The 27,717-nt window shown below is 38.7% G+C and overlaps 1 protein-coding gene across 5 annotated transcripts in view; it reads left to right on the plus strand.

Annotated features, from left to right (window-relative positions):
* Positions 1 to 27,117, plus strand: part of myo16 (myosin XVI) — a 137,611-nt gene extending 110,494 nt beyond the window's left edge. For 4 of the 5 annotated variants that reach the window (XM_046845155.1, XM_046845154.1, XM_046845158.1 and 1 more), the window contains exons 26-35: positions 589 to 669; positions 2,082 to 2,287; positions 6,064 to 6,166; positions 6,243 to 6,339; positions 6,440 to 6,686; positions 8,194 to 8,564; positions 9,156 to 10,352; positions 14,282 to 14,437; positions 15,063 to 15,148; positions 23,758 to 27,117. In XM_046845155.1, the coding sequence (XP_046701111.1) occupies positions 589 to 669; positions 2,082 to 2,287; positions 6,064 to 6,166; positions 6,243 to 6,339; positions 6,440 to 6,686; positions 8,194 to 8,564; positions 9,156 to 10,352; positions 14,282 to 14,437; positions 15,063 to 15,148; positions 23,758 to 23,937 (2,724 nt within the window). In that variant the 3' untranslated portion in view covers positions 23,938 to 27,117. Of the gene's footprint in view, positions 1 to 588; positions 670 to 2,081; positions 2,288 to 6,063; positions 6,167 to 6,242; positions 6,340 to 6,439; positions 6,687 to 8,193; positions 8,565 to 9,155; positions 10,353 to 14,281; positions 14,438 to 15,062; positions 15,149 to 18,809; positions 18,893 to 23,757 lie in introns of all 5 variants that reach the window. The other variant, XM_046845156.1, reaches the window with a different exon arrangement.
* The last annotated feature ends 600 nt before the right edge of the window (positions 27,118 to 27,717 follow it).

Raw genomic sequence — 27,717 nt, forward strand, 5'->3', positions numbered from 1 at the left:
GTTACAGGGTTTTGTAAGATCTAGAGCGCTTCAGTCTCGACATTGGCCATTTTATTAGCTAAGCCGATTGCCGATTAGTAGGTATCATTTCTGACAGCAGTCTTTTTTTTGCTGTTCACAATTTGTTACGAATTTTATGGAAGCATGTATGGAAGGAGTCTCCAGTTTCAGCCTAGTAATAGTCAATAACAGTTTTTCAATGCTGGATGGTCTTCAGGGTGGGGGGTATGATGTTTCACAGTAGCATGATGTTTGTAAAAAATAAATAAATAAATAAATAAATAAAAGAAAGGGGAAAAAAAGGAAGGCAGTGAAAAATAGGGAAGCTGGTAGGAGAATTACTTGCCGTTATAGTCTAAGTGATAACTTCCACAACATTAAATTCAATCCTTTAGGGTATCATTCTTCAATAATGAAATCTTTTGGCAAATTGTTATGGTTTTTGCCCTTGTTTGTGTCAGCCCACATTACATTTTATTACTACCATTCTTGCACCTAAGGTATGGATGTGACAGTCTCTCTCTCTCTCTCTCTCTCTCTCTCTCTCTCTCTCTCTCTCTTATGTCTCTCTCAATCTGTTCCCTGCAGCTCATGAAGAAGAAAGGGGCCACATCATTTATGCAGAGGCTGGAGCGTTGTGGCCCAGTCACTGTGGCAGTGCAACTGAGGGTGAGTTTTCTCATTTTTGAAGCATTCGTCTGAGCTGCATTCGGTGCAAAATCCACCCACGAGGAACAATATAGCTCACACAATTCATTTTATGAATTAGAAAACACGTCGCTGCCTATCTAAATATATCTCCAATGTGAACATCATTATGCAATTTACTCGCAACCAGAGAGGCCTTTCTGACATTCAGCCTGTGTTCTTTTCTAGTATTGGCGTCGTGGGCTTAGCAGTGAGGTTTGTACTGTGGGTGGTGAGAGTTTTCGGACTGTGTGGGTGTATGTGTGGGAGGGAGAATGAGTCTGTGGTTTCGGACACTAGCGTGCTCTGTTTAAAGCTATAGAAGTAATATCCGGCAGTAGCAGTAAGGTTTTTTGGTCCATTGTTAACCTCGTGGGCTCAGCCATTTGTGGGCAGTGAGCCTTTTTATTTTTTTTGCCTTTTTGTGGGTTAGAATACGTGTTTGTGGTTTTAGATGATAGTGTGAGCCACATGAATGAGCAGTAAACAACAATAATAGTGTGTCTGTGTGGCGTCATACATACTCGCACCATTACAGAGTGGGCCCTTGCTGCAGTCTGATGTCAACACACACAGTCTGCCCTTTTCCCATGCAAAAGCCTTTTGTGTTTTTCAAGCATATGGGGAGGACACAACCACTTGAAAAGACTACATCACTTTATTATCCCCCCCACCCCCAAACACACACACACACACACACACACACACACACACACACACACACACACACACACACACACACACACACACACACACACACACACATATATTCTAAATGATCTCATTTCCATTTACGCAACCCATATGCAAGACAAACTTTTTTCTACTTCATATCAGCGATGACGCAAAAGTGAGCGTGTGCCAGGCCTACAGAGTTCCGGCTCCTTCTTTCATAGTGTGTTACAAAACCAACTGTAGCTCGTTAATACACCACTTGTTCGGATGTCAGAAAATATAAGGATGGATTGTAGAAAACAAACAGAATCTTAAAATAAATGAATTATTTGCTGTTTCATTAATGACTGTGGCTAGGAATAAGAAGATATGTGTAACTGTAGTTGTCAGTATCGATGTGGTGATGGTTGTTTGTTTGTCTGGATGAATGGCAGTGTGTTTGTGTGCTAAGCCCTGCTACATTGTTGCTTCCCTGCCTGTATTGCTTCATTGAAATGTCAAATGTATGACAAGCAGCCATGTTGACTCAACACCGAAGCCCATGACATCATCATTCTGCAGCGAGCGCTGTCGAATAGTTACGTAGGATACACTGTGATTAATTCTGCAGCCGAATGGAAGTAAACAAAGTCAGTAAGACGGACTGGATGCACCCAACTTAGCATGTTTTATTTGAAACACAAACTCACGGCTGTCATTCTGTCTTCCCGTGCATGCAGAACTCTCTATCGGAGATCAGCAGTAAGCTCCAGTCGTGCACTCCTCATTTCGTGCATTGCGTGAGGCCCAACAGCTCAGGCCAGGCCGACGCCTTTGACAGCTCCCTGGTGTCCAGTCAACTGCAGTACGTTGGAGTTCTGGAGATGGTGCGCATGATCCGCTACGGCTACCCAGTGCGCATGCCTTTCACTGGCTTCCTCACCAGGTACACCACTCAAATTGCCTACTGAGGTCTGTAGAGGAATCATCTAATTAGAGACTCGGAATCAGAGATTGCAGCTGTGTTGAGTCAGGAAGAAATTCGAATAGTGACTCTAACATTCTACTACTTACTCACAAAACATTTCAGAATGATGGAATAATTCAACGTGCTAGGTGGAGTCAATGTGTCTTACAAATAAACAACAAGAAATTTAAATTTAATAAAACGCAGTGGACAGCTAATAATAGAATCTTGTTACAGTAAACATTTGTGATTGCAGTGTTGAAAAAAATTCAGCCACTATCTAACATTTCGGAGGAAAATGCAAATATACAACGAATGTAAATACTGTAGTGCTAAATTTGTTTTCAAAGCTACATGTACATCTGATTAAAAATTATAGTAGTTACATGGAAATAATTCGAAGCTGCTGTTGCACGCTTGCAACTATGCACTCCATCGTTGGTCAGGTTACTTTGCTTTCCTTTATTCATAGAATGCAGTGCACATCATCTAGAGTTTTTCAAATGCTGCTTTTATATATATATATATATATATATATATATATATATATATATATATATATATATATATATATAATATGTATGTATATATGTGGTTTTGTTTCTATTTCTTATGAATTGTTAGTGCAGTATATTGTAGCTCAGTTGTTAAGGCTATTGGTTACTGGGTGGAAGGTCAGGGATTCAAGCCCCACTATTACTAAGCTGTCACATTTGGGGCCCTGAGCAAGGCCCTTAACCCTCCGTGCTCCAGGGGCACTGCATTATGGCTGACCCTGTGCAAAGAAAGAAATTCGCTGTCCTGTAGTGTACATGTGACAAGTAAAAAGATACCTGGAGACTTCAACCTTTACTACTACTGTTGCATGACTGACAATACCATTATTATTACTAGTAAACTATTTCTAGCACCAATACCATTACCGTTATTATTACTTCTACTACTGATAAAATTGCTTCTGCTATTAGAACGACTACCATTACCATTTATACTACTACCTTCACAACTAGTAATACTACGACTACCACTATTGCTAAGAAGAAGAAACATAAGAATGATATTTAATAGGCTTATTGACTAATTTATACTAAGCAACTTAACATTTTTTTAATTAATTATATCACTAAAAGAACAAAACGTGCATATTGTTTCTTTTTAAATACAGGGTAGCATTAAAATGTGAATACCATTAGTTCAAGTCCATTGCATGGTGGTAATAATTGTACAATATGAACTAATACTGTTATCAGTTAGTGTGGACTCCAGTAGTCTAGATATTTTGGTGCCAGCTGGTTTAACTTGGCAGCTCACAATTTCTATTTTCGATTTTTTTATTTATTTTTTACATCGTGCAGACTTCACCCAGCATGTTTTCTCCTAGCCGGCGCCTGCTCCTTGCTTTGTGAGGGTACATAAGGCTAATGCACAGGATGAGAGGAAGTGAGTGGCTACAGATTGAGCAACTGTACATTAAGCCTCTCAGCTGCTGACCTGCACACGGGTTTCCATGCACTCAGCAGAGAGGACACACTATTAAACGTTTAGCTTAGATTTCAGTGATCCAGGTCAGGCGAGGTCAGGCGGCACCGCACGGCAGCTGCGTTTAGAGTTCACTTTCTTCCTGGTTTGATAGATTTAGGAGTTTAGCTGTGGCACAGTGTGTGGGTTTGTGGATGTGTGGGTGGATGCGGGGTGGGTCGGGAGGCACTATGAGTAATGGCGTGAAGGGGCTCGGTTGGATCGGCTCGTTTACCGGCCGTCCGGGATTGGCCTGGAAAATGGATGTGCTTGGGGAGCCTCCAACTGTGAGAGGTCAGCCTGATCTGAGGGAAAGAAGCATAAAAATAAAAGTGATGGAGTAGCCTGAAGCTAGGGAAAGGTGAGGCTTTAGAAGTGTTCATACAGGTGTAATTGCAGTAAAAGCCCAGTGTTCCTACTTGTGAGGGCAAGAGAGGATCACTTCATTCTTTCTGTCAGCTTGGGTACAATGTGACACCGTTCTCATCATCTTCCAGGAACACAATGCCCTATCGCTGTGTCACAGTGACATCTCACTGCACAGCCTGCAGACTTCTCTTACAGGGTTTATAATATTCCCTTTTTATTGTCACTTTAGTTTTATTTTCTTCTTCTCTTCCAGCCACTCTTTTAGTACTATCATTTCTACTTTATTTTGTCTTTTCCTTCTCTTTATTATTGCTTTTCTGCACTAGTATATATTTTTTTCTGTTGTGTTCACTTCCATCCGGATTTCCATAACCTTCAATTTTTTGTTTTATTATTGTTATTTTCTACTTTCTGTCATCTCTTCTGTCTGTTTTCAGAAGTTTTGATCACTGGGTGCCTGGTAGCTGTATCTGTCTCTCAATCTCACCTTTTGTGTGTGACTGCTAAAGGGATTACGATAACATTCCAGTAAGATAGTGAATCAGGACAATGTTGGCCACATGACGCTGGAAGTTTCCACTACTTTGTTGTAAACATCATGAATCTTTTAGCTGAGAGAGAGAGAGAGAGAGAGAGAGAGAGAGAGAGAGAGAGAGAGAGAGAGAAAGTGACAGACTGGAAAATGTAGGGAGACAGGCATTGAGAGACGAAGAGTAATGAGGAGGGGTGGACGGACGGAGCAAGTCAGACACTTTAGCAGGCCGACCCGTTTTTAGTCTGAGTCCATGTTGACCCTGGATTAAATAGCCCAGACAGTCTTGTTTTGCTACTGAAGTTAGAGTAGTTCAGATTGTCTTGCGATAAAGGCTGATGTTGTGACTGTATAGAAACGAAGCAGATTGTTATCTGATAGGTGTAGGATTTATTTTTCGCACCGAAGATCCAAAATGCTTTAATGGTCAGTTGCGTAATTGTGTATTAGATACACTTTCATGTCTCAGTAATACAATAGTTTCACCGTGGAGCTGAAACATACGAGAATCTCTAGCGTACTAATTATCATTGTTGTGTTATGTGTGAATTCAGAATTAAATGTCTAGTCAATGAAGTGTAAATCTGAGTATCAGTGCTGTTTTGTCATGTTGAAAAGCTAGACAGGGACTGAGTCATGCATATTTCTTACTCCTTTTCGAATCTATAGAGCCATTTGTTCTTTCACTATAGAGACAAGCGTGACCTGTTGTCTGCGAGCGGCTTGCTGGGTGACATCATTCCAAGTTCGCAGCTTGTTTTCGTTTAAATGCGAACGTGTGCATGTGTTTGTGAGAGGGAATGTGAGAGTGTTAGCATTACAATAAGGCTGCAGCAGGCCAGACAGTGTGAGAGAGGTGGTGCAAAGGCAGACGGTGAGAGAAAGGCCACCCAATTGTGATGGAAATGTAGCACTTTTTTTTTTTTTTTCCACTTTATATTAAGGGCCGAGATATGTTCCGATTTTAATACTTGTGAGGGCTCTCTCTTTGTTTTATTGACCTTGAGTTTACTCATTAGGAATATGTGTCTAGTGCTGTTATTAACTTCAGCAAAAAAAAAAAAAAATCATTTATTTTATTATTTCTGTTATTTTGCTGTTAAAAAGATAAATAAATAGACTTTGTTTGAATGAGGACTAGACATGGAATTTACACTTTCATGCATTTTTCATATTGGTTTCAAAGCAGTTACTCCTAGTAGTTATTAAATAATGGTCTTGAATATTGTTCAAATTACAGGATTATACTATGGGACTAAATGAGGTTAATGAAGAAAATTCTACATTAAATTTTAAGCAGTGTTAAAAATGTCTTTCATTTCTTCTTGTGCTCCAGATATAGAGAGTTAGTGGACACCACAATGATGCACAGACGGACGATATCCACTGAGGAACAATGCCGCCATGTTCTGCAGCACTGCAAGCTTCAGGGCTGGCAGGTGAGTAAATTTACTTTCAGCACTCTCGAGTCCCACACCAATGATTGATTTCAAACGTGCCTTTTTTTGCTGTCAGTTGGGAAGCAGCAAAGTGTTCCTGAGGTACTGGCAGGCTGACCACCTGAATGACCGCTGCCATCAGCTCCACAAGAAGATCGTTACCTGCCAAAAAGGTAATTACACTATCTCTCCTCCACCCCACCCCCACACCCCCTCTTTTCTTTCTTGTATTTTATGTATTAATGATTGTGTGATTGTGTTTGCATGTGACAGTGGCACGTGGTTGGCTGGTGAGGCACCGTGTTCGGGGAAAGCTCAACTATCAGCAAAGAGAGCAGTGCAATGTGCAGATGTTTCTGCAGGGGGCAGAAGATTTGGGCTTGCGTATTTATGATAGCCTGGTCATCCAGAACGCAGCTGATATTGCACGAGAAAATGATCGTCTGAGAGGCCATGTCATCACTTCACCACTGGGAGAGAGACCTGAACCTGTGGGAACAGAGGACGACTCACCCAGGAGGTGAACCACTGTTTAAGCACAACTAACAAATATAATAGAATGCATGTAAATTCATAAATTCTAAAATATATTGTATAGTTTGCCGCAACCCAACACTGTTCACTGACCTTGAGAACACCATCCCCAAATAGTGGTTCCCATTGCCTGTTATAAAAGCCACGTTTGATAGATACTGAACACTGCAGACCGGGAACACTCCACAAAAGCTGCAGTTTTGGAGATGCTCTCCAGTCGTCCTGAACTCACATTTTGGCCCTTGTCAAACTCGCTCACATCCTTACGCTTGCCCATTTTTTATGATTTTAACACATCAACTTTGAGGACAAAATGTTCACTTTCTGCCTGACATATCCCACCTCCTAACAGGTGTCATGATGAAGAGATATTCAGTGTTATTCACTTCATCAGTCATAATGTCATGATGTAATGCCTGTTTGCTGTATGTAGACAACAAATGCCCAATAATACTATTAATATATAATGTGATCTCCACCAATACACAGTCATTGAAAGTATGCATAAATGTATAATATAGGCATAGGTTACCACTCACACATTTTGATTACCTGCTTGGTAATTAAAGGACACTTACCATCAAGGTTTGTTGACCAAATCACTTTGAGAATTATCGAAAGGTGTCAGCAGAGTCAACAGGCACACACATTAATTACATTCAAACCAGTTTCTCATGAATGAGCTAATATCTCAATCAAATTTTACAGGGTTGTAATTGTATTTTCTTACGCTTTAACACACAGGAACTAAAGATGGGTCTAAACATATAAGCTCAATACAATACTCTCTGTATCATTATTTCTCTTTCTCGCTGTATCATCAAGGTGACTAAAGCTCCTGCCACCAGTTTAGGAAATCTATTTATGGTATTAAGTCCTTACAACCCCCACAACACGCCAAACATGCAGCTGTCAGCACCCCCTTTCCCCAGGGACCAACAGATGTAGGTCCCAGATTAAAGGACAAAAATTAGTGTGCATATCATGCTAAGGGAAGCTTCTTAGAGTTTAATCAGCAGATAAACTATTTAGCCATTTATCTACTGCTATCAAGGTCAACACCCCATTCTGTTTCACTCAAGTTTTATATGAGCTGTGCTTTTGCTCCAAAGCTTTCACTAACTGAAAAACATTTGCCAGTTTGACAGGCTATTGTATATTCCAGTATTAATTATGCTTGTGCACATTTAGCATGCTAATCATTATTCATTACGCTGAAATATAATAAGTATCAGTGTAAGTGACATGTATTACTCTGACATATGCTGTATACCTCTTCTGAAATAACTAAATAGGGACAGCAATTTAGAAATAAAAAGAATCAACAAATCATACCTTTGATGTACAATTGAGTAACTATTAATTTTAAAACATGACTGACTGGTATAAAATGAAGGTTGTTAAAAGGAATGGGGGTAAATCTGCTGTCAGATGAAGAGACAGAGAAACATTTTACGGCAATTTAATTATGCACATCTGTATCTTTCTACCAGGCCAGCGGAGAAAAGCGGGAGGGCATGCGATTCTGTAGGCCGTGCAGGGAACCGTCCTATCAGACACTTCCGTTCCAGTTCTGTGCCTATCCCTCTTGTAATAGACAACTTGGTACATTCCAACATTGGGCCATCAATCAAGCCGGCCTTTCAGTCTGTAACTCACAGCAGTGAAGAGGGGGGTAGTGGAGGACTTTCGTCACCAAGGAAACAGCCTCCTCCCAAACCAAAGAGGGACCCGAACACACGTCTGAGTGCATCCTATGAGGCAGTGAGTGCTGGCCTGAGCATTGCTCCTAAGGACAGTCCTGCTGAGAGCCAAGTCTCACCCTCAGGAAGCCCCCCGAAAACCCAGCTATCCCCAAATGACCGTATGTACAGAATCCAAACACCTTTGGTTAAAAACAGCATGTACCAGCTTAGGGTTTAATATGACTAGTCATATATTTAGTGTGATTGATATATATATATATATATATATGGGACCACACCTCTATGAAAATTTTGATCAAGCAATATTGAGTGCATAATTTTTAATTGATATCTTGTTTATGCACAAAAAAATATACTTTTAATCCATGTAATGAAATTATTTACCATAGAGATTCAATGAGCTTGTTTGACCTGTTTTGGCGAGCATACATTTTTGAAAATCTTGTTATTGTTAGGTCAAAAAGACAACTTTTGACTAAACAAATTTTCGTAACATTATAGTTATAGTACCTTAAGCATCATGTGAATGGATTTTGTTTGACTATTCCGAGAAATTGTGTTTATATTGCTCATAATTGGCAGAATATATATATATATTTTTTTGCATTTTTAATATTTTACTGCTTCATTTCAATAAAATCCAAACAATGTGTCTATATATTCTAAGTGAAAAAAAAAGAAACAGTTAAAAGGTCAATGATTTGTGCTTGGTGGTAATGTTTCTTCCATCTACTTCTGTCTGTGCACAGCTCTCTCTAAACCACGTCCTCACAGCGACGACTACAGCACCATGAAAAAGATTCCTCCTCCTAAGCCCAAACGCAGCCCCAACACCAAGCTTACAGGCTCCTACGAGGAGATCTCTTCTGCCCCAGCTCCTGTGCGCCCAACAGACATGAAGTTGGCATGTTTGGCACGCAGTGGACACTTTATGGGCCTTGTTCAACGGGCAGCCTCTGATGACGGACCGCATTTGGCCACATTGAGCGTACAGTCAGGCCGAGACGATGAGGATGTCTACATCGAGATGGTGAGCACCTGCAGGGCTATGAGCATGGCTAACTCTCACAGTCCAGAGCAGAATGAAGCTGTTTATGAGGAAATGAAGTACTACCCACACGATGAGGGTGGAACTGTTCCCCAGGTCGCCAAGCCTGAAGTGAGTGATTCCGCCCCCTTTGGCTGTAGTATTGCAAAGCTGTCACTCAATCTGGACATCAAGAGACCCGTAGCCCTCATAGATCATCCGAACATTCTGATAGGACGTCAGCAAAGCTGGGATGGTGACAAGAGGAGTGAAAAAAGAAAAAATGATGGGACATGTGACATTCCAGCTCCTTTCCCAAACCTGCTTCCACACAGACCCCCTTTGCTGGTCTTTCCTCCATCTCCAGTGACATGCTCTCCAGCCTCGGATGAGTCGCCCCTGACTCCTCTTGAGGTAAAGAAGCTACCAGTGTTTGAGACCAACCTCAACTACTCCAGTCAAGATGGCGGCAGCCCGCTTTCACCCCAGTATAGTCGCCAGAGAGCTGACTCTTCCCCAAGCCTTTCTGTATTAATACCTGACAAATCTACTCCACCACTCACTCCACCCCCACCTACAGCTCCTCCTCCACCATACCGTCCACCATCACACTTTCCGTTCCCCCCTGAAGCGAATTTTCTGGTCCTGAGCCGGGCCAGTGTCGAATCCAAAATCACTCCTAAAGGAGGGCACAGTTTAGCAGAGACACCCCCAGGCAGTGCCAAGCCTCCCTTCTCACCAGTGAAGTCTTCTCGGCCAGAGCCACGGCGAGCACACTCATGTTCATCCTCTCCGTTGCTGTTCAATCCAGCTAATGGGAGGTCCCTCACAAGCCCCCTTGATGAGCTAAATACACTTTTCAGTTCAGGACGCAGCCTGCTTCGCAAGTCCACAACCGGGAGGAAGATTAGAGATAGTGGTGAGTCTTTTTGTGTGTGTATGAGGAATGGAAAGTGCGAGGACATGTGGAAACCCATATGCCGAAAATGAAAGATGTTTTTATAAAAATCCCATTATGTTAGCTTTTAAATTTGACTCCTTTGATTGAGAGCCAGGTGTCGTGACGTCGGAAAGGGTCAAGTAGTAAACAATTATTGTAAAAGCTACAATGCTTTTTTGAAGAGCCACAAAAGTCTAGTCAGTGTGTGTAAATGCAGCAGGCCATGTCTTGTCTGTGTGTTTCATTGCTTGTGGGAGGCTGCTGACACCTTACCAAAGCATCTCTTCCCAAACCTTGTGATCAAACAGAACATGACTACTTCCTGTGCTACGCCCCATGCAAACAAGAATCCTAAATTGCAGTGGTGTAAGTTTTGCTTATTTTGGGTCACAGTGAGAATGTGGGATGACGCATGAAGCAGATTTTTTTTTATCATAACAAAATAACACACGGAGGCAAAAATGACAGTCTCCTCATTCCCCCACTTAAGCTTTGTGTTCAGATGTAGGTTTCTTAATCCTATGCATGTCTTTTATATGAATTTATGAGCATCAGTTCCTGATGGTCTTTCATTAAAAAAAAGAAAGAAAGAAAAAAAGCAGTTCTGACCCGTTGAGCAACATTAACTTCTTCTACAGGAGCTTGTCTGCTGGATCAGACCACACGGACAAGCCTTCGCTCCACATGTGCATCAATGAGCCATGGCCACCCATGACCCTGTTGCCGGTTCACCACTGTTCCTTCCTTGAAACACTTTTGATAGATACTGATCACTGCAGACCCCGATCACTTGCTGCCTAATATAGCCCATCCACTAACAGGTGCCATGATGGAGATAATCAGTGTTATTCACTTCACCAGTCATAATGTTATAGTGTCATAATGTTATGCCTGGTCAGTGTAAAATGCTGACCATCTTATTAATGTCCACAGAAAAATGAGATCCAGAAAGTAAGATGAAGAGCATAAATGTATGCGATTTAAAAAAGGGGGGGATGATAGACAGCCAAAGATGAGCAACGTGTGAGTGAAGAAATAGGTAACTGGAAAGAGAAGCTTGGTTTTGCACACACCTACAATGGCAGGCTTTCAATGCTAATTAGACACAGGTGTAGTAATGAGCTGGAGTGATGAAGTGGAGCGCTGGGAAAAAAAACTCAGCCTGGAGCGAGACTGCATGCTAAACTGAGCCTTTCTCTGAGACGTGTGTAACTAATGGCTCATCCTTGATCAAACAGTCACGATAGAACACCATGAATAAACCTTATTCGTCTATCCATTTCATTTTACAGGTTTTTAGACACACACCCCCTTCACACTCCTGCACATTTTTCATGAAACATTGATTTGATAGGCCATTATTTCTGCTCTGTGCACTGGGCATGTCAAATTACTTAAAGATTTAGTGTGGAATGCATTTTTAAATGAATGAGCCCATAATTTTATATTGTCTATAATGCCACAGACAGAAGGAAAATTAGCAGTACAGCTAAACTGGCAATATAAAAATTGTATTATAAACTTTACCGTTTTGATTTGTTACATTAATACATTTCTTATGTCTCTAGTCTGCCACCATTTAACATCTTTAATTAGAAATGAGCAGCGGAAATATTCATCATGATAATAATAATAATAATAATAATAATAAAACAATCCCTCAAGTATTATTAATATAATTATTATTATAGTTATATCGATTGTTATTAGATTCCTAACTATATCTGGTTAATAGGATGCTATTTGGGAACCAGCAATAATAATAATAATAAATAGGTAATGATAATAGTAACCATCATATTTAATATTATTAATTATTATTATTGCAATTATTATTACCATTATTATTGCTAGTTCCCAAATGGCATCCTATTCAGCACATGTTAACTATTTTTGAAGGTTAATTGTTACCTGCTTACACACACACACACACACACACACACACACACACACACACACACACACACACACACACACACACACACACACACGGACACAGGAAGCCTATATGAAACAGTTAAGCTCAAGAACAAACTGAAGCTTTGAGGCGGCAGAGTACACTGCTCAACCACCTTGGATAGTATTTGAACAGTAAAAAATATCTTGCAGGTGACACCCAAGTGATCCTTATGCAAACTAAATTCATATGCATGCAAAAATGATACCTACTGACATGGATTGTGACAGGGCCACAGTACTCAGGGAATAATGCAAGAATTTGTAATGTGCCCTAGGTTATATACTGAAGCTTCAAATACAGTATATGCATATATTATACTATGGCAGACTAGTGCATTGTACTTCATATTAATTTGTATATAACTGCAGAATTTCTTTTAATGTAGGAAAAATGAGCCAAGATCACATATACTTAAACACCCCTGAGCCTATTCGACTTTATCTGTCCCTGATTTGCCACTTTTGTATGAGGGTTCTTCTGTAATAAAAGAGCAAGGGTGTGAAAAATCAGGCTCAGAAGCCACCACCTCCCTTTATGGTAGAGGCTAAAGGGGGCATAGGGGGTATTAGCTCTCGGCTCTTTAATATTGCATGAGCAGAAGATGATATAGTCATAAAATATTAAATATCAGTCCTCTAGTGTGTGTGCATAGGTACTGTAATTCCATAGCAAAGTATATGTGATTCCCTGGAGAACGAGTGTGCATTTATAGCCATTAAGGAAAAATGTATGTGAGGAGGAAATGATTACTAAAACTTCTATGTGCGGGTGAATTTTTTTGTGTGTGTGTGCGCGCCCATAGTCACTGTGTTTTTACAAAGCCTCACACTCTATCTGATACTTTGGTAATGTGTTCATAAAGACACTTTACATGTCTTTAACAAGACAGACAAGACAGTTCAGAATGCATCTCAACAATACAAATCTTTTCACTAGTATGATGATGTATTATGCATTCCATGGAATCATATAGTCGCATCATACAAGCCATCGTTGATTTGTGAATGATCAGCATGTTCATTCTGACATCAGTAAAACCTAGAGGGAGAAGCTGGGTTCAGAGCTGGGAGGAGACTCCGTGTTGACTCGGTTTCAGCTCCTGCTTTATTAATGGGATGACTTGTCCATCATCTTGAGTGAAAGGGGTGTCCTGTGAGTTGTCATGTTTCATACCGTGTTCCTGTTTGAAGAGACAAAAAGATAAAGAAATTGATTGTGGAGTCAAACAAGTGTAAAAAAAAAAAAAAAAAGTATTTTTTTGCTTTTATTTAAGCTTAACTGCCATAAATGACTGATAATTAGGTGTAAGGATTTGTGTCATTAGTAAATACATTTCCCTAAAATTTTAGAAGATTGTCTAAAACATCCTAATTGATTTCTCTGCGTCAGAGATATAGAATTCAACATTATCGCGAAATATGTTGACCTACCTAAGTGTTAGTTGTAGACCATGTTTAAGTTGCAGAATTCGAGGTCACCGAAGCTGCCCAAGAGCATGCTGTAATGGAAATGATGGCAGTGTGTTGAAGGGGCAGCTGACCTTCTGTTCTAAATTCATCCCAGCAGCGGTAAGATCTAAGCGGGTCTACATGCCGTATGGATTAACAGTTCTCCGGCTGCTTCCGCTGCTTTTTGCCATGGCGTCAGCACTGGGCTCCCATCACTCCCCCTGTGGCTGTGCATCGCAGCTGCTATGGTTTGTGTCCTACAGGGCTGGACATGGCAGATGTTTGCATTCCTTCCATTATATCATCACACGGAGGCCAAATGTCACTGTGCTGACCTGTTGACGTACACAAAGACATACATGGAACTTTTACGTTGGAAATCAGATGGCTTCAGACTTGCTGTATTAATGCAGAGTTGCATTTCAAATACATGTCAGAGGAAGTATAAATCACATCGTTTTGTATCTGTTGATGGACTTGATTGATTTTTCTTCCCCCAGGTTTTTCTAACTCCAACATGAACCTTCCAGGGAGAGAGGAGCAAGGTCCTACCAGTTCATCCCCGCAGCTACAGGACAAAAATGCCAATCACCGCACATCCTCGCCTAACTCTCCAATTCCCCCCCCTATGGAGAATGGCAACCAGATCTCCAATGGTAATTTCCAAAAACTAGCTTTGTCTGAACAGAGATATGTACTCACTGTGGAAAAAGCCTTGGTCTGTTCAGCATGTTCTGTCTTTAGAAAGTGTCTGGGTTAAAGTGGTCCAAAAACAAATCACAAAAGTGACAGCAATATATTATTCATATCCTTTAGGGAGCTAAGCATAATAATTATAAGTCTAGTTCCTTAATGTTGTGGTGTGTTTTTAAGCAGCCACCTGATCAGCAAGTGTGACCTTGACCCAGCTGACTGTGACATATAGAGGAGGGAGATCCCCAGTCTTGGATGAAATTAAGTGGGTTGACCCAGAAGCTATCAGAGAGGGGGGAGTCTATGATTAGTCTGTAGTTGATGAAGTGTCCCTATAAGTCATCAGTCCACCTAGGGTGTCTCTCCATCTTGCCCTCTATCAAATCCATACTCTACCTTAAGCATTTGTGCTTTTGTCCCTTTAGTAAAGCTGATATGATCTCTACTGGACGTTGTGTTCAAAATATAGTTAATGTGGAAATTAGCATCACAAGCACTAAGAATAATGAATATTTAGTTTTCAGTTTGGTGTGAATGGGGAACATACAGTATTTCGACGTAACAGCATGTTTGCTCGTGTCTCAACAGGAATGTTAGAGGATGATGGACATCACAAGTCAATTGCATCCAGTGCCTCTACGCTACACAGACATATGGACAGCCACCACACGCAGGTAAACTTAAACGACTTCTGTGGGTTTGCAGGGGTCTTCCAGTGGCACAGGTAATCAGGGTTAATGAAAGTGAAAGCTGAAAGTTGCATGTCCTCTCAGGCCTAGCACTTTGCTAAATGAGTTGAGGGGAAGTTATCTGGAGATTATGTTCACTGGATATCACTGCATGTACTATAGAGAAGAGCCAGTAGCACAGATCCTCAGGCCAAAGCTATCACTGTATCCCTGTGTGTGTGCGCAAAGAAGCCTAATGCCTACATTGTATTAAAGCTTAATGAAGCTGCACGCCAAGAGGTTTCCACCTGATTGACATTTCTCTCTTGCGCTGACATTTGCCTTTTTTTTTTTCTTCATAAAAGAAAACCTAGTAGCAGAGAGTCCGAAAATCGGAAAGAATATATTCTGAATGCTGGATTGTTTTTTTTTCTTCTTTTTAAAAAAAAAAAAAAAAAAAGGGGTGTCTAAAAGTAAAATGTGAATTATTTATCAACGAGACAATAAACCAAAAGAAGACCAAATCAACAGAATAAGATGAGTAACCTTTTCAGAATCTGGAGCCATCTGAAGAATGCAGCATATGACAGATAAAAGACATAAAAGATATATCGGGGGGAAAAAAAGTGATATGTCTGTATGTCAAGAAGAATGGGGTAAAGATTATAAGAGAGGAATCAATGGCTGCTTAGGGGAATTTCTTAAATGATAATGTAGTAATTTTTAATGGGTTTGCATAATGTACTTACTATTAGAAAATATTAATGTGATGTTCAGAGATCACAATAATATCAACATGATCATTTAGAGTTTGCCACTGTTAATCTTTTTCGAATCATGAAACACTCTAAATGTCTTTTCTATTAATGTAAAAAAATGTATTAGTATAAAATCTTTTTTTTTTGTCTCAAGATATACAGTAAATATATCTGCAATGGCCAACATATCTCATCCGTTTATTCAAAATCTTCATCAGGCCTGTATCTAAGTACAGTATGAAAGCTATGCTTTAACGTCCGAAGCCTGAGATTACATGACACATAAGAGGTGACGGGTGTCACAAATTACACGTGGTTGATAGCCAGCATCGTCAGCTCAACATCTAAATCATCCAAAGCAAATGTTTACTGTCGGCCGGTTAAGAGATTTAGATATTCAGCCATGACGTTTATGATTTGCATTTGTGCGTAACGAAATAGGGGTAATGCTGTTGAAATATTTAGGCCTTGGACAAATATGTGCATGTGATAAGGGCCATGACTGTTATTATTTACAGTAATTCAGCTAACTCTTGATGCTGGCTTATGTCAGATATTTTTGCATGGTGATATTTAAGATTGTTGGCAGTCATGTGCTCTTTGTTTAACATTTTTGCATATAAAAAAAAAGACAGAGATTTGCAATGTTAGAAGCTTTTCCACATGTCATAATCTATTGTTCTGACATGTTAAGAGCCTTGTTTATGTGCCTTATACATAATTTCAATACTTTTCCCTTACTAAAAAAACAACAACGAAGAAACAAGGGTCTCTATCCTTTTGTGTGCATGTGTGAGGGGACATTTAATGTTGTCCTCCCCCTATTACTCCAACCCCCTGCTGTGGCCACCGCTTTATGCAATATCTGCCAAGCCATAATGATTTATGAATATGTATACTATATAGGTCAGCTTGGTCACCCAGGCTGTTAGGTGTAGTAAACCCACATGAGCCACTTGTCATTGAATATAACCCGTCAGCTGAGTAGTTGTCATTATCCGTAATTGCTGTAGCTTCCCTGAGTGTAGAGGCGATATAAATTTTTTGCTCTTTTACTCAGGTTCAGTGGCATCATCAGTCTTAAGAAAGAATAAGGGAGTAATGTTGATTTAGGAAAGAACAAAAAACTGTCCATTTCACTTTTATAAATTTGAGATTGTGTTCCACTTTGTATTTCTTCAAGCTAATGTCCCTTTTTTGTGCAACCTGCCAATGTGTATTGAGCGTTTCACTAGTGATATCTAAACCCTTCCCGCTTCTAGGAACACTTGGTGCCACAGGTTCTACAGTTACCAGCTCCCATTCAACCCTCAATCCCCTTGCTTTGTCACATGATATGGTCATTGGTCACATGACTGCCTGGAAACCAGGAAGTGAGCAGAGCAGTAAAGCAGTAGAGCAATGGCCGTAAAAGCCATCTTAAACAATAAACAGGCCATACATATGAACTCGTCTCCTGCACTTTAAATAAAGCTTTAATTATTCAAGTGGCAAATGAAATATTCACAGGTACACAGCTACAGAGGTAAGAGATCTAAACTCTGGAGCTCTGAAACTGGACACTCTTTTTACTAAGCTGCATAAGCGGGACTGCATGGGCTTATTCATTTACTATTAAAGCTCAAAGGCTGGTAACTTTACACTCGCTTTTTAGCTCGACAGTGTGTGCCAGATATACACACACACACGCATGGACTATTTAGAAACGCAAATACACTATTATAGTATTACTTTTCTTAAATTGAACATTTTCCCAATCATTATTAATAATAATAATAATAATAAAAATAAAAATAATAATAATCATTTATACTGCATTATGAAAACCAGCACACACGTTTGTTTTAAACCTTTACAGTATCTACAGCAGCCTGTTCATTTCTCATACTGCATGAATGGATAAAAGCCAGATGGCTACAGAGATATGCCCTCTCCATTACTCAACTCTAACCTCAACAGAGGTTGACTCCAGAAGGACACTCGAGCCCTTAATGTCCTTATGGCACTCGGAAGCAGGAAATGGCCTTTTAATGCAGACGTCTTCTCCCCTGCACTGGCACATGCATGCATCATATTTCACTAGCCAGCTTGTGGCACATGTCTCTATTCATATACCACATCCGCTCATTATTGATCTGCGAAAAAAAAAAATGAATATATTAAAAAAAAAAAGAATAATAAAAATAACAACAATAAGAAAGTATTATTATTATTCGAGTAATAATAGATTTATTTATTTATATATTTTTTTATTGATTAGCCCTTCCTGGCTGGTGAATGTTACTGATAGGGGAACGCGCCGTTCTAACCGAACTAAATCAGAAGTCCTTCAGGGAATACAGACAACAGTTGGAAGAACAAAGTGTTTCCACTCATCTCTTTGACTAATTGAAGAGCCTTGTACTGTTTGAGGAGTCATGTTATGACAAGTTTCAAAGTCATGCACTTCATGGCTCTCTATGCAAAGACCTTTCAGTAATCAAATCAACTGTAAACACCTCTAACATGTTTGGTTTTGTCTAAATGTTTGTATGCTCATTTAATGGATAATCATTTTTTCTAGATTCACCACTCTGTATACTAGGAACAGCACTGGTAGCTTAGTGGTTAAGGCATTGGACTTTCCCAGCCACACCAGGCTGCCATTCCTGGGCCCCTAAGCAAGGCTCTTAACCCTATCGCAGCTCAGTTGTGTGAATGAAATTAAATGTAAGTGACTCTGTATAAGGACGTCTGCTAAATGGCATAAATGTTAATGTAACAGCACAAAACCGGGTTTATCTTCAGCTTTCACAAATGCCAGGACTGCATATCGTATAGGTGTTGTGCTGATGCAGTGTCTAAACTTTTTCTTACTCTTCTGCCTCTGAAGACTGTGGGTCTGTTTCTCTCTTTCTCCTCTCTTCCAGAGGGGGCACCTCAACTTCTCTCCCTTTGGTGCAGGGGCCGCGCTCTAGCCTGGGCATGGCCATAGTGTTTGAGTAGGGACTGGGTGAGTCTGCTCTAACAACTGCCATTTTCTTTTAGCTCAATTTTGCCCTGGCCTTCTCCCACCTTTCCTTTTGTTGATAGTAAACTGCAGCTCTGTTCTCTTATAACTTTATTAATTGGTTGGTGATTGTGTAAAGGTCATTTGTATTGGAATGAATTTGGGCATATTGTACAATGGCCTGTTCCTGGGACAAAAACACTAATTTGCCACCAGAAAACTTTCAGGGTTTTTTTTTGTTGTTGTTGTTGTATGTAGTCAAAGGCCAAAAAACGGGATTGTGACGAACGACTGATTTGATCGTGGGAAAAATCCCCAGCATTAACCTTTGCCTTCTCTTTGACAAGCGTGATTATTTTTCTAGTAAATGATAAATTTGCCTTTTGCATGATACCTGTAGAACACATGAGAGGATTTGAATCATATACTTTTGTTCTTTTCAAATCAGGTGTATGTAAGCTATGACTGTACTCCTGTCACTGGAGTGAAAAAGACAACTGAGCTGCAGTTTTTTTTACTCCACTACCTCCATTTCTGCTGCTGTTTTCTCTTTCGTCGCTGACTCACTCCAGCTTTCATTCAATCAATCCTTTCAGTTTTTTTGTTTTTTTTTTTTGGGTTTTTTTTTTGTTTTTTTTTACCACAGAGTTTAATTTATTTATTTATGTCTGAGACAGAGCTTCTTCATAGAATTTGTCGACATGCTCAGATGCTTTTTGTTGCCTGCTGAATCATGCCTTATGTTAGAAATGTGGATCTGTGGTCTGACAAAGATAACCACAAATAAATGTCCATCTCTCCCAAATGCATTATAGTGTGTATATGGGGAACAGTCTACACAAGCTTGAGTGTTTACATGTTGAGGCATTGCCATAGTAATGCATGTTCATGTTATGATGCTTTCACTGTTATTGTGGTGATGCCAGGTCACAGAGATCCACCAGTTCACATACACAGCATCAGACAGTTATGTGAAGGGAAAACACATGCTCACCTGCTATGATAGGCAAGATTAATACAGCTGGTAAGGATTAGCTGCAACAAATGTCGTCTTATTCTACCAGTGTACATTATATCTTCTCCATCTTCAGTGACCACTTTACCTACTTTGTCCTCCACTGTTCAGGAAACATAATGTTCTGAATTGTCTTGGACTAAGGTAAACTCAGTCACCAAGCACTGTTATCGGCTAGATTTTTGTGTGAAAGCAAAGCCCTTTTCAGGTTTTTTCTGATAACAAGCGTAACAGAATGAGAGCTCTCAGGTGAGCTTGTAATGTGTTTTCAAACTCAAGGCTTTCCAGAAACACAATAGAGAGATGAAAAAAGCTTAAAGCAGAGAGACCTTACTAATCTGTCTGTATCTATGCTACAAGAAAATAAAACCGATACCTATTTATTTATTTTTTTAACTACGACACGGTAAGATTGTAAAAATGGGCTGGTGTCGAAGGGTTTTATTTCTCTGCTTGCTTTCGTGGTCATTGAATATCATCAAAAGTGCATGTGAGGACAATCAGATTCCAGGTGGCCTGATACTTACCCGTGGGAATAAACTCTCTCTATAATCGTATGTATATTCAATATTAATAAAGGTATTCAGTATAAAAAAAAAACGGTGAGAATAATATTTAAATTTTTTATGCATAGAACAGTTGCACATGTGCAATATACGACACATTTCAATTGTTTTGCAATACAGTAATCCCCCGGTTCGAATCTCGAGCCCCCGGTTTAACATGGAATTGCATTTTTTTTATGTTGAAATAATGAAATTATTAATACAAATATAATTATTAATTATAAACTGAAGTCAAATGGTAATACAGTACCGTATACATAAAATAAAATTGTTTGGGATGGCGTCTGTTTATTGCAGTTTTCTTTTTATCGCTTGCGGTTTTAGAACATAACCACCGCAATAAAAGGAGATTACTGTATTTTTAGAATATCATATCTGACAGATTTGTGGGGACCTTTAGCTTGTTCCCAAAAGGGGAAAACGTTTATTTAATACAAAAACAATTAGCTATGTTTCTTTTTGTATGCTGAGGTTAAGCTTAGTATTAGATTTATATGTAGATAACTTGAATTAGCTGCACTAATAATGTTAGTGGAAGCCCTTCACAGGTGTAATAAGAGAAACTTTAATATATGTGGATCTCTGTGTGTCAGAAAGATAAAATTACATTTGGGGTGGATTTTTAGTAATTGCTTTCTTTTAGAATAAACATTTTTTTTTTTTTTTTTTTTTTTTAAGGTATTACAAAAATACCTGCTTGGTTAAATCATTATTTTTTATAATATTTTTTTAACTGAGTAATAAATTTTAATCGGCAAAAATTAAAAGTACTAAATAAAATTAAATCAATGGAAAATTATTTAATAGTTTACATTTGTTAGACATGATTTGGGTTATACAGATGTGTATGTAAGTGTTTGTTTGTGTTTTACATTTAATATTTAATTTTCAAAATATATGATCTACTTAACGTTTTACTTAACATATTTCAACAAATGTCTTCATTCTTTCCTTCCATCCTTCATTCATTCACTCCTTCAATATGTGGAATTGTCAGGATTTTCTCATTTTAAAAGAATTTCATTGAAGCTGGACATAAAACACTAAAGAATCCACTTCCTGGTTAGCGTCTAATGCTAGCGCTATGGATTCTTTAGCGTTTTCAATTCAAACTAAACAAATCAGTACGGAGTGAGTAGCCACAGTGACACTGCACTAACTCTAGTTTCTGTTTTATACCCCTGGTTGTGTATGTTTTCAAGTTGAAGAATAATTTTTAAAAATGCGCTTAAAGCATTTTTTAAAGCACAAAACTTATGGTCCACCACTTAATTAGTTCCTGAAGGAACTCAGTTTTTAACTATGTTCCATATGTTAAAAAGAATTGCATTCGGTACCGAAGCCCATAATCGTATATCTATATACAGTGGTGTGAAAAAGTGTTAAGCATGTAGTTTTGGGTTTTGTTTTCCCTCAATAATAAAAACCTTCATTTAAAAACTGCACGTTGTGTTCACTTGTTATCTTTTACTAATATTTAAATAAGTTTAATGATCTGAAACATTAAAGTGTAACAAACATGCAAAAAAATTAATAAAATTCAGCCCACACTTTTTCACACCACTGTATATATATTTTTTTATATACACATCTTGTGTTTTGCCCTGCTATATAAGTACAAAGCTTTGACTGATGTAGGAAGTGACACCCAGGACAAAAGATTTAAGAAAACGAATGGATGAATGGTTGAATATATGATTAACCTTTGCCTAATGTTGTAGTAATGATGCTCCTTGATTGCTATGCCCTTTGCCGTGTGTTTCAGAATCAATTTAATAGGTTTGTAGATAATGTGGTCTGGTCATCTCCATGGCATATATATGATGATAAGGCCAATATGTCCTCCTGACCTTTCCACATGGTGACAGTTAGGGATAAACCTCATCAAGTCCCAGCCCAAGGTTATATGTCAGAGGATTCTCCATTCTCCTCTGCAAGGATGGAATAGTTTACATTTAATTTTCTGTAAACACACTGACCAGCCACTCTTTAATGTTCTCTTTACATATATATATTCTCCCAGTCCAACCCTGAGACGTTGTCTTACTGGTTGTTCTTTCCTAAATTATTCTGTCAACCAGATAAGCAGTTTGGATTCGTCAGTTTGTGTGGTACTTGACATGTTGGTGAGGCAGGTGGCATGTCACTAAAAAAAAACACCCTATGCTACAACTTGTACTTCTTTGGTCAACCTCTATACACAAGGGAATATTGATCATATTAGAATTGCAAAAAATGGAATATTCCATCAGTATAATGTCAGTGATCTATAGACCCCTGTTGATTATTCATGAGGTGGGATTAAAGGTACCAGTCTGGTTAAATACGTTAATAGTTCATTGTCTAAGACCAAATGAATGTTGATCGATGCACTTGAGCTTAACGTCCCTGTGGTTTTCTTTACAATGTGCACTGTTTAACGAGTCAGTGCAGTAAACGAGGCACACACTTCCTGTTCCTGCTCTGGTGAAGCTGTAGTATAAGTGGTGGTAATATACTAACATATAGATTTACATTATGGATTACCTTGGGTTTTATCTGCATGCCAAGGGTGGGAAAGAGAGTGTGTGTATCTTCTAGCTCTCCTGGACTCATGGACTGAACCATCACTCTGTTTAAAGATCAACAATATTTGTTTAAACTATTTTATGGATTAGTTCTTCATCCTGGCAAACATGTCTTTAGATGAGATGAGGAAATAGACCACAGATATTGTAATGCTAGCACAGCTTCTCATTACTTAATAAATCATCTCCACAAGACAAAATTCACTGGTTAGAGCTGATACAGGTCATTCTTCAATTTTTGGGTAATTCTTGACCCATTTATATTTATGTTTTATCTGCAGATTTTTAGTAATATGTTAAGACTTGTAGCCTGGTACAGTATATTTCTCATACATATGCATTGTTGTCCAAAATCTGTCAGGACAAGGTTCCACATTCTTTGGCAGTTTTGGTGAACAAATAATTGGTACACCTTAAGTTTAGATTTGACACAGTATGAATTATTATTGCCAGCTTGTTACACTGTTCAGTTTTTACACACTGCTTCTTTTTTTCCCCTTTCAGTTAGTTTTTTTGTGTGTGTGTGTGTGTGTGTGTGTGTGTGTGTGTGTGTGTGTGTGTGTGTGTGTGTGTGTTCATTGACATCAAATTCAAAATCCACTGTGTGCAATACTGTGCTTCTGGTAAGTGTTTGGAGTATTTGGTGTTGTGAGGGACATCATTGAACCTAATTTATGGCTGTTTTATTATATTTTTCTTGTTTTGTTTCTGCTTTCTTAGGTTATCCGGCGATTCTGTGTGTGGGGGGATCAGGGGTCTACGTTTCAGGATTTGTTGAGATGGAGGAGGAGTGTGTGTGATGCTCGGACAGAGTGGCAGAATGCCTGGCTCCAGACTCATGGCTCCCCTACCTTACTGATAAAGCACAAGAGTAATACGACCAAGAAAACATCACCTTAAAAAAAGTGGTTCTTTTGCTGACCATGCATCCTTGAGGAAGGACCCACTTGCTACTTTCCTTTTTCTCTCTTTTTGTCTCTCTCTAATTACTCATGATTTGGATAAATGAGACATAGTGACATAGGAGAAGCTCATATTTGTCTCTCAGGCCAGGCACCAAATAATATGGAACCCAAAGGACATACTGCCATGTCACATGTATTGGTGACCCTTCTGTCTACTACAAAAGTCTACATCTGTCAGATTTGAATGCTGCTCTGTTTGGAAGACTTTATTTGGGCCTCAGAGATCGCGGTCGTATCTGTAACCCATCTTCACCGCGCTGCAGTTTGTATACCGTATTTCAGTGTTGCTACTTCAGATCAAACTGGTGCTGGTTGTTCCTGTGATTCTGCTGCCTCAGTTTGATAAAAAGCTGGTACCGGTAGACCTGATTAGGGACAGAATGGGATAAAGGAACTGGGCTGCAGACATTTCTACAGTTTACATAACGAGTCTCTTTGTGCCGACCTCCTTTGTGAACTGTGTCTTTACTTCAGGTTCAGCGACGCAGCTATGTCTCACAGTTTTTCAGGTGCTTCTGAGACCCACCTACTGAGGTCACGGGCATTAAAAGCGTGGTTTTTGAACTCTTTCGGGTTCACATAGAAATCTCAGTGATATCCCAGGGTGCACTTTCGTCTGACACAAGCATCAATTTCAGATGCAAAGCACACGTTTAAGTGAATGAGTCGAATGTTGCACACTCAGTGCCAACACAGACAGCACACAGAGTAAAGCAAAGATACTGAAATGTAAAAATATAAAACACCGAAAACTCCTGTATTTTCTGACCGAAACTGAAGAAATGAAACTGATGAGAGTTAGTAAGGAAATGTACATGTAGAAAAACAGGCTAGGTAAAACCTTTGGACAGGAAGTCATGTTGACCACATTAGAGCATAAAGAGTGCAGTGTATAAGTATCTGGACAGGGTGTGTGTGTGTGTGTGTGTGTGTGTGTGTGTGTGTGTGTGTGTGTGTGTGTGTGTGTGTGTGTGTGTGTGTGTGTACTTCAGCAAGGCAAATAGGACTTTTTCTGTCAATTATCTGAAGCATATAGACATCACTGCTGACTGCCAGCAGAACAGAATGCAAAACAACAAAAACTGCCGTCGTGCAGTTACTTAAACTTCACTGTATTTTCTCTGGTCTCATTTGAGGCCTCGAGCTGCCGTTCCTTTTTAATTAATATGAGTAAATACCATCTCAAACAGATGAAAAACAAGTGTTCGATTTGTAATTTATACATATGTCTAATGTGTAATGATACTTTGCTTTCTGTGTTATCTGTCTAGCGCTCCACCTGGACTGGAGGTGTCCAGTATAAATAAATGCAGTTGTAATGAACAGAATTAAAGATGTTCCACTGTTCTGAAGTGGAATCTTTAGAATACAATGGCATGACAATGTCATGTCTGCAGTGACACTCGAATAGTTTATCTAATCAGTAAATACTCTTCATCTTTGTAACGCTGCAGTCAGTTTATTGTTTTTGCTCTGCTTTTTTTTCCATCATGCCATCTGTTAGAAGAGATGTGTTCATTATATATAGAAGTGTTATTTCATATGGGTCACACTAACATGATTGAAAAAGAACCCCTAAACTCTATTTCATCCAACAACTGGCTTGTCCAATTGAATGTACAAAAATTAAGAATGTTAAAATGAGCACACTCTCCTACTACCTGTGAAAACAAAATTAAATAAAAATGATAGTTTAATATATATATAAATAATGGATTTCCTGGACACAGATTGTTCCTACAGTGGTTGTAGACTACAAAAGCACTTTCAGTGCACACCACAACTGATATTAACATTTATTACAAGACTAGTCTTAATCAAGGATTCTGCCACTTAGTGTCTACATGATAGATATTATTTGGTGACTGTAAATGTATTTATTAAAAAAGTACTTTGTAAATGAAAACATTTATGATCTAAGAACAATATTTAATGTTACAAGCATACTATCCGGTGTTATATCCAGGCATTGTATCTACTGAGGGATTTAATGAGAAATACATAACTGTCAAATCCTTCTGATTCACATTGACCCCTGATCTTGTAGCCACCTTTTAAATCTAAACACTGTAGTTGGTAAATGTTGTCCATGACAAAGTTTTTGTTTAAACTAATAAATTGATTTCAAGGCTGTGCATATTGATCAAACTGAAGACCGATGGCTTCTGATCTGTGCCCAGTGTTTTTGGTATTTGAAGTAAAACCAGGGTTTCCCCAAAGGCAATCATAGAAGAAACATCATTGCTTGATGCTGGTGTGTCACTTTGAACAGTAGTACAGTACTTTTGGGAGCTTGAATACAGACCATTCATGATAATCAGCTAATTATTTGTTATGATGTTTGCGAGCAGAATTACTTTTTGATTTGCTTCTGCTATACAGGGTTAGTGTGGATGACATTTTAAGTTTATTTATCCTAAATGATTTCTTCTCATTATGCCTGTCATTCACATTACAAAAATATTTTACTGAAAACTATTGTACAATAGGAGCCCTTTTTTTTACCTAAAAAATAGTAAAAAAAAAAAAAAAAGAATAATAATACAAATAATAAAATTTAAACAATACCTTAGAGCATGAATAGCACACTACACTGATTACACTATACACTATACTTTTTGTTTAGTGTGCTGGAGTGTGATCATTCAGACATATCATTCTCCGTCTCATCTGGTGCTGTGGAACTTTCCGGACTCCTGTGTGGACATTGTGTACTATCCATGAAATGTGAACCTCCCTTCTCCAATTCAACACCAAAAACATCCCTTTTTTTTATGATTCACTGCTGCAATGTGTAATTTTAAGGAGTTACGTTGCGACGGGGACAGTTATAAACTCTTCCGTTCCCAGTCATTCCCAGTCTCAGAGACAGCTTTATTTCCTGTGCTTGCTCGATCACACCGGACTCGTTATTGTACATTTCTGCATCAACGTGGATGTTGCTGCATTTTGACGTCACTGTTCCCTGTTTTTCCTTTATGTTCTTTTTTTTGTGCATTATAAAATATATGAATCTAACTGTTGCTTAAATTCATGCGTGTCTGTGGGAAACATATTTTGTTTTAATTGTTTTATAAAAATTCCTGTACAGCAATAAAGCACAGTAGTGCCAATATCCACGTCTGTTTCACTTTCTTAAAACACTCTCAGAACACTGGCTTGCAGGAGTGACCTTGTTTATTTATTTTTTTACTTTTTTACTTTTTTACTTTTTTGTCATATAGAACTAAAATTGACTTGTATGATTAAATGTCATAAACCTACAGAAAGGAGCTCAATGTCGAAGAAGGTAATAGTTTTTAAAATAATTTACAATTAAAAGTGTGTACTTATATATATTATTTGTATTAAATATATTCAGATTCATATATATTTCATGGTCTGGTGTTCAGAAACTTCTGGCCATTTAATGAATAGTAACACCCACTCATCCCCATTTAAATACTACAGTATGTGATATTTGAGCTTATAATCTCAATTAATACACTCAAATTCTACGTTATATCAGTAAAGGATGAGAAGTTCAAGGAATAGCAGTTCATTGAGGAGACAAAATTTCTGATTTATTATTTAACTACTTGTTGAAGTGCTGTTTAGCAGTGTGACCTGTAACTTGTGATTTTACAGGGACAGACAATCGTTTTTTTTTTTTTTTTTTTTTTACAGTTGTTACCATTCACATGAGCTTGACGCAGTGTCGTCACAACACACAGCT

This window comes from Silurus meridionalis, chromosome 3, assembly GCF_014805685.1.
Source record: "Silurus meridionalis isolate SWU-2019-XX chromosome 3, ASM1480568v1, whole genome shotgun sequence".
Classification (NCBI taxonomy): Eukaryota; Metazoa; Chordata; class Actinopteri; order Siluriformes; family Siluridae; genus Silurus; species Silurus meridionalis.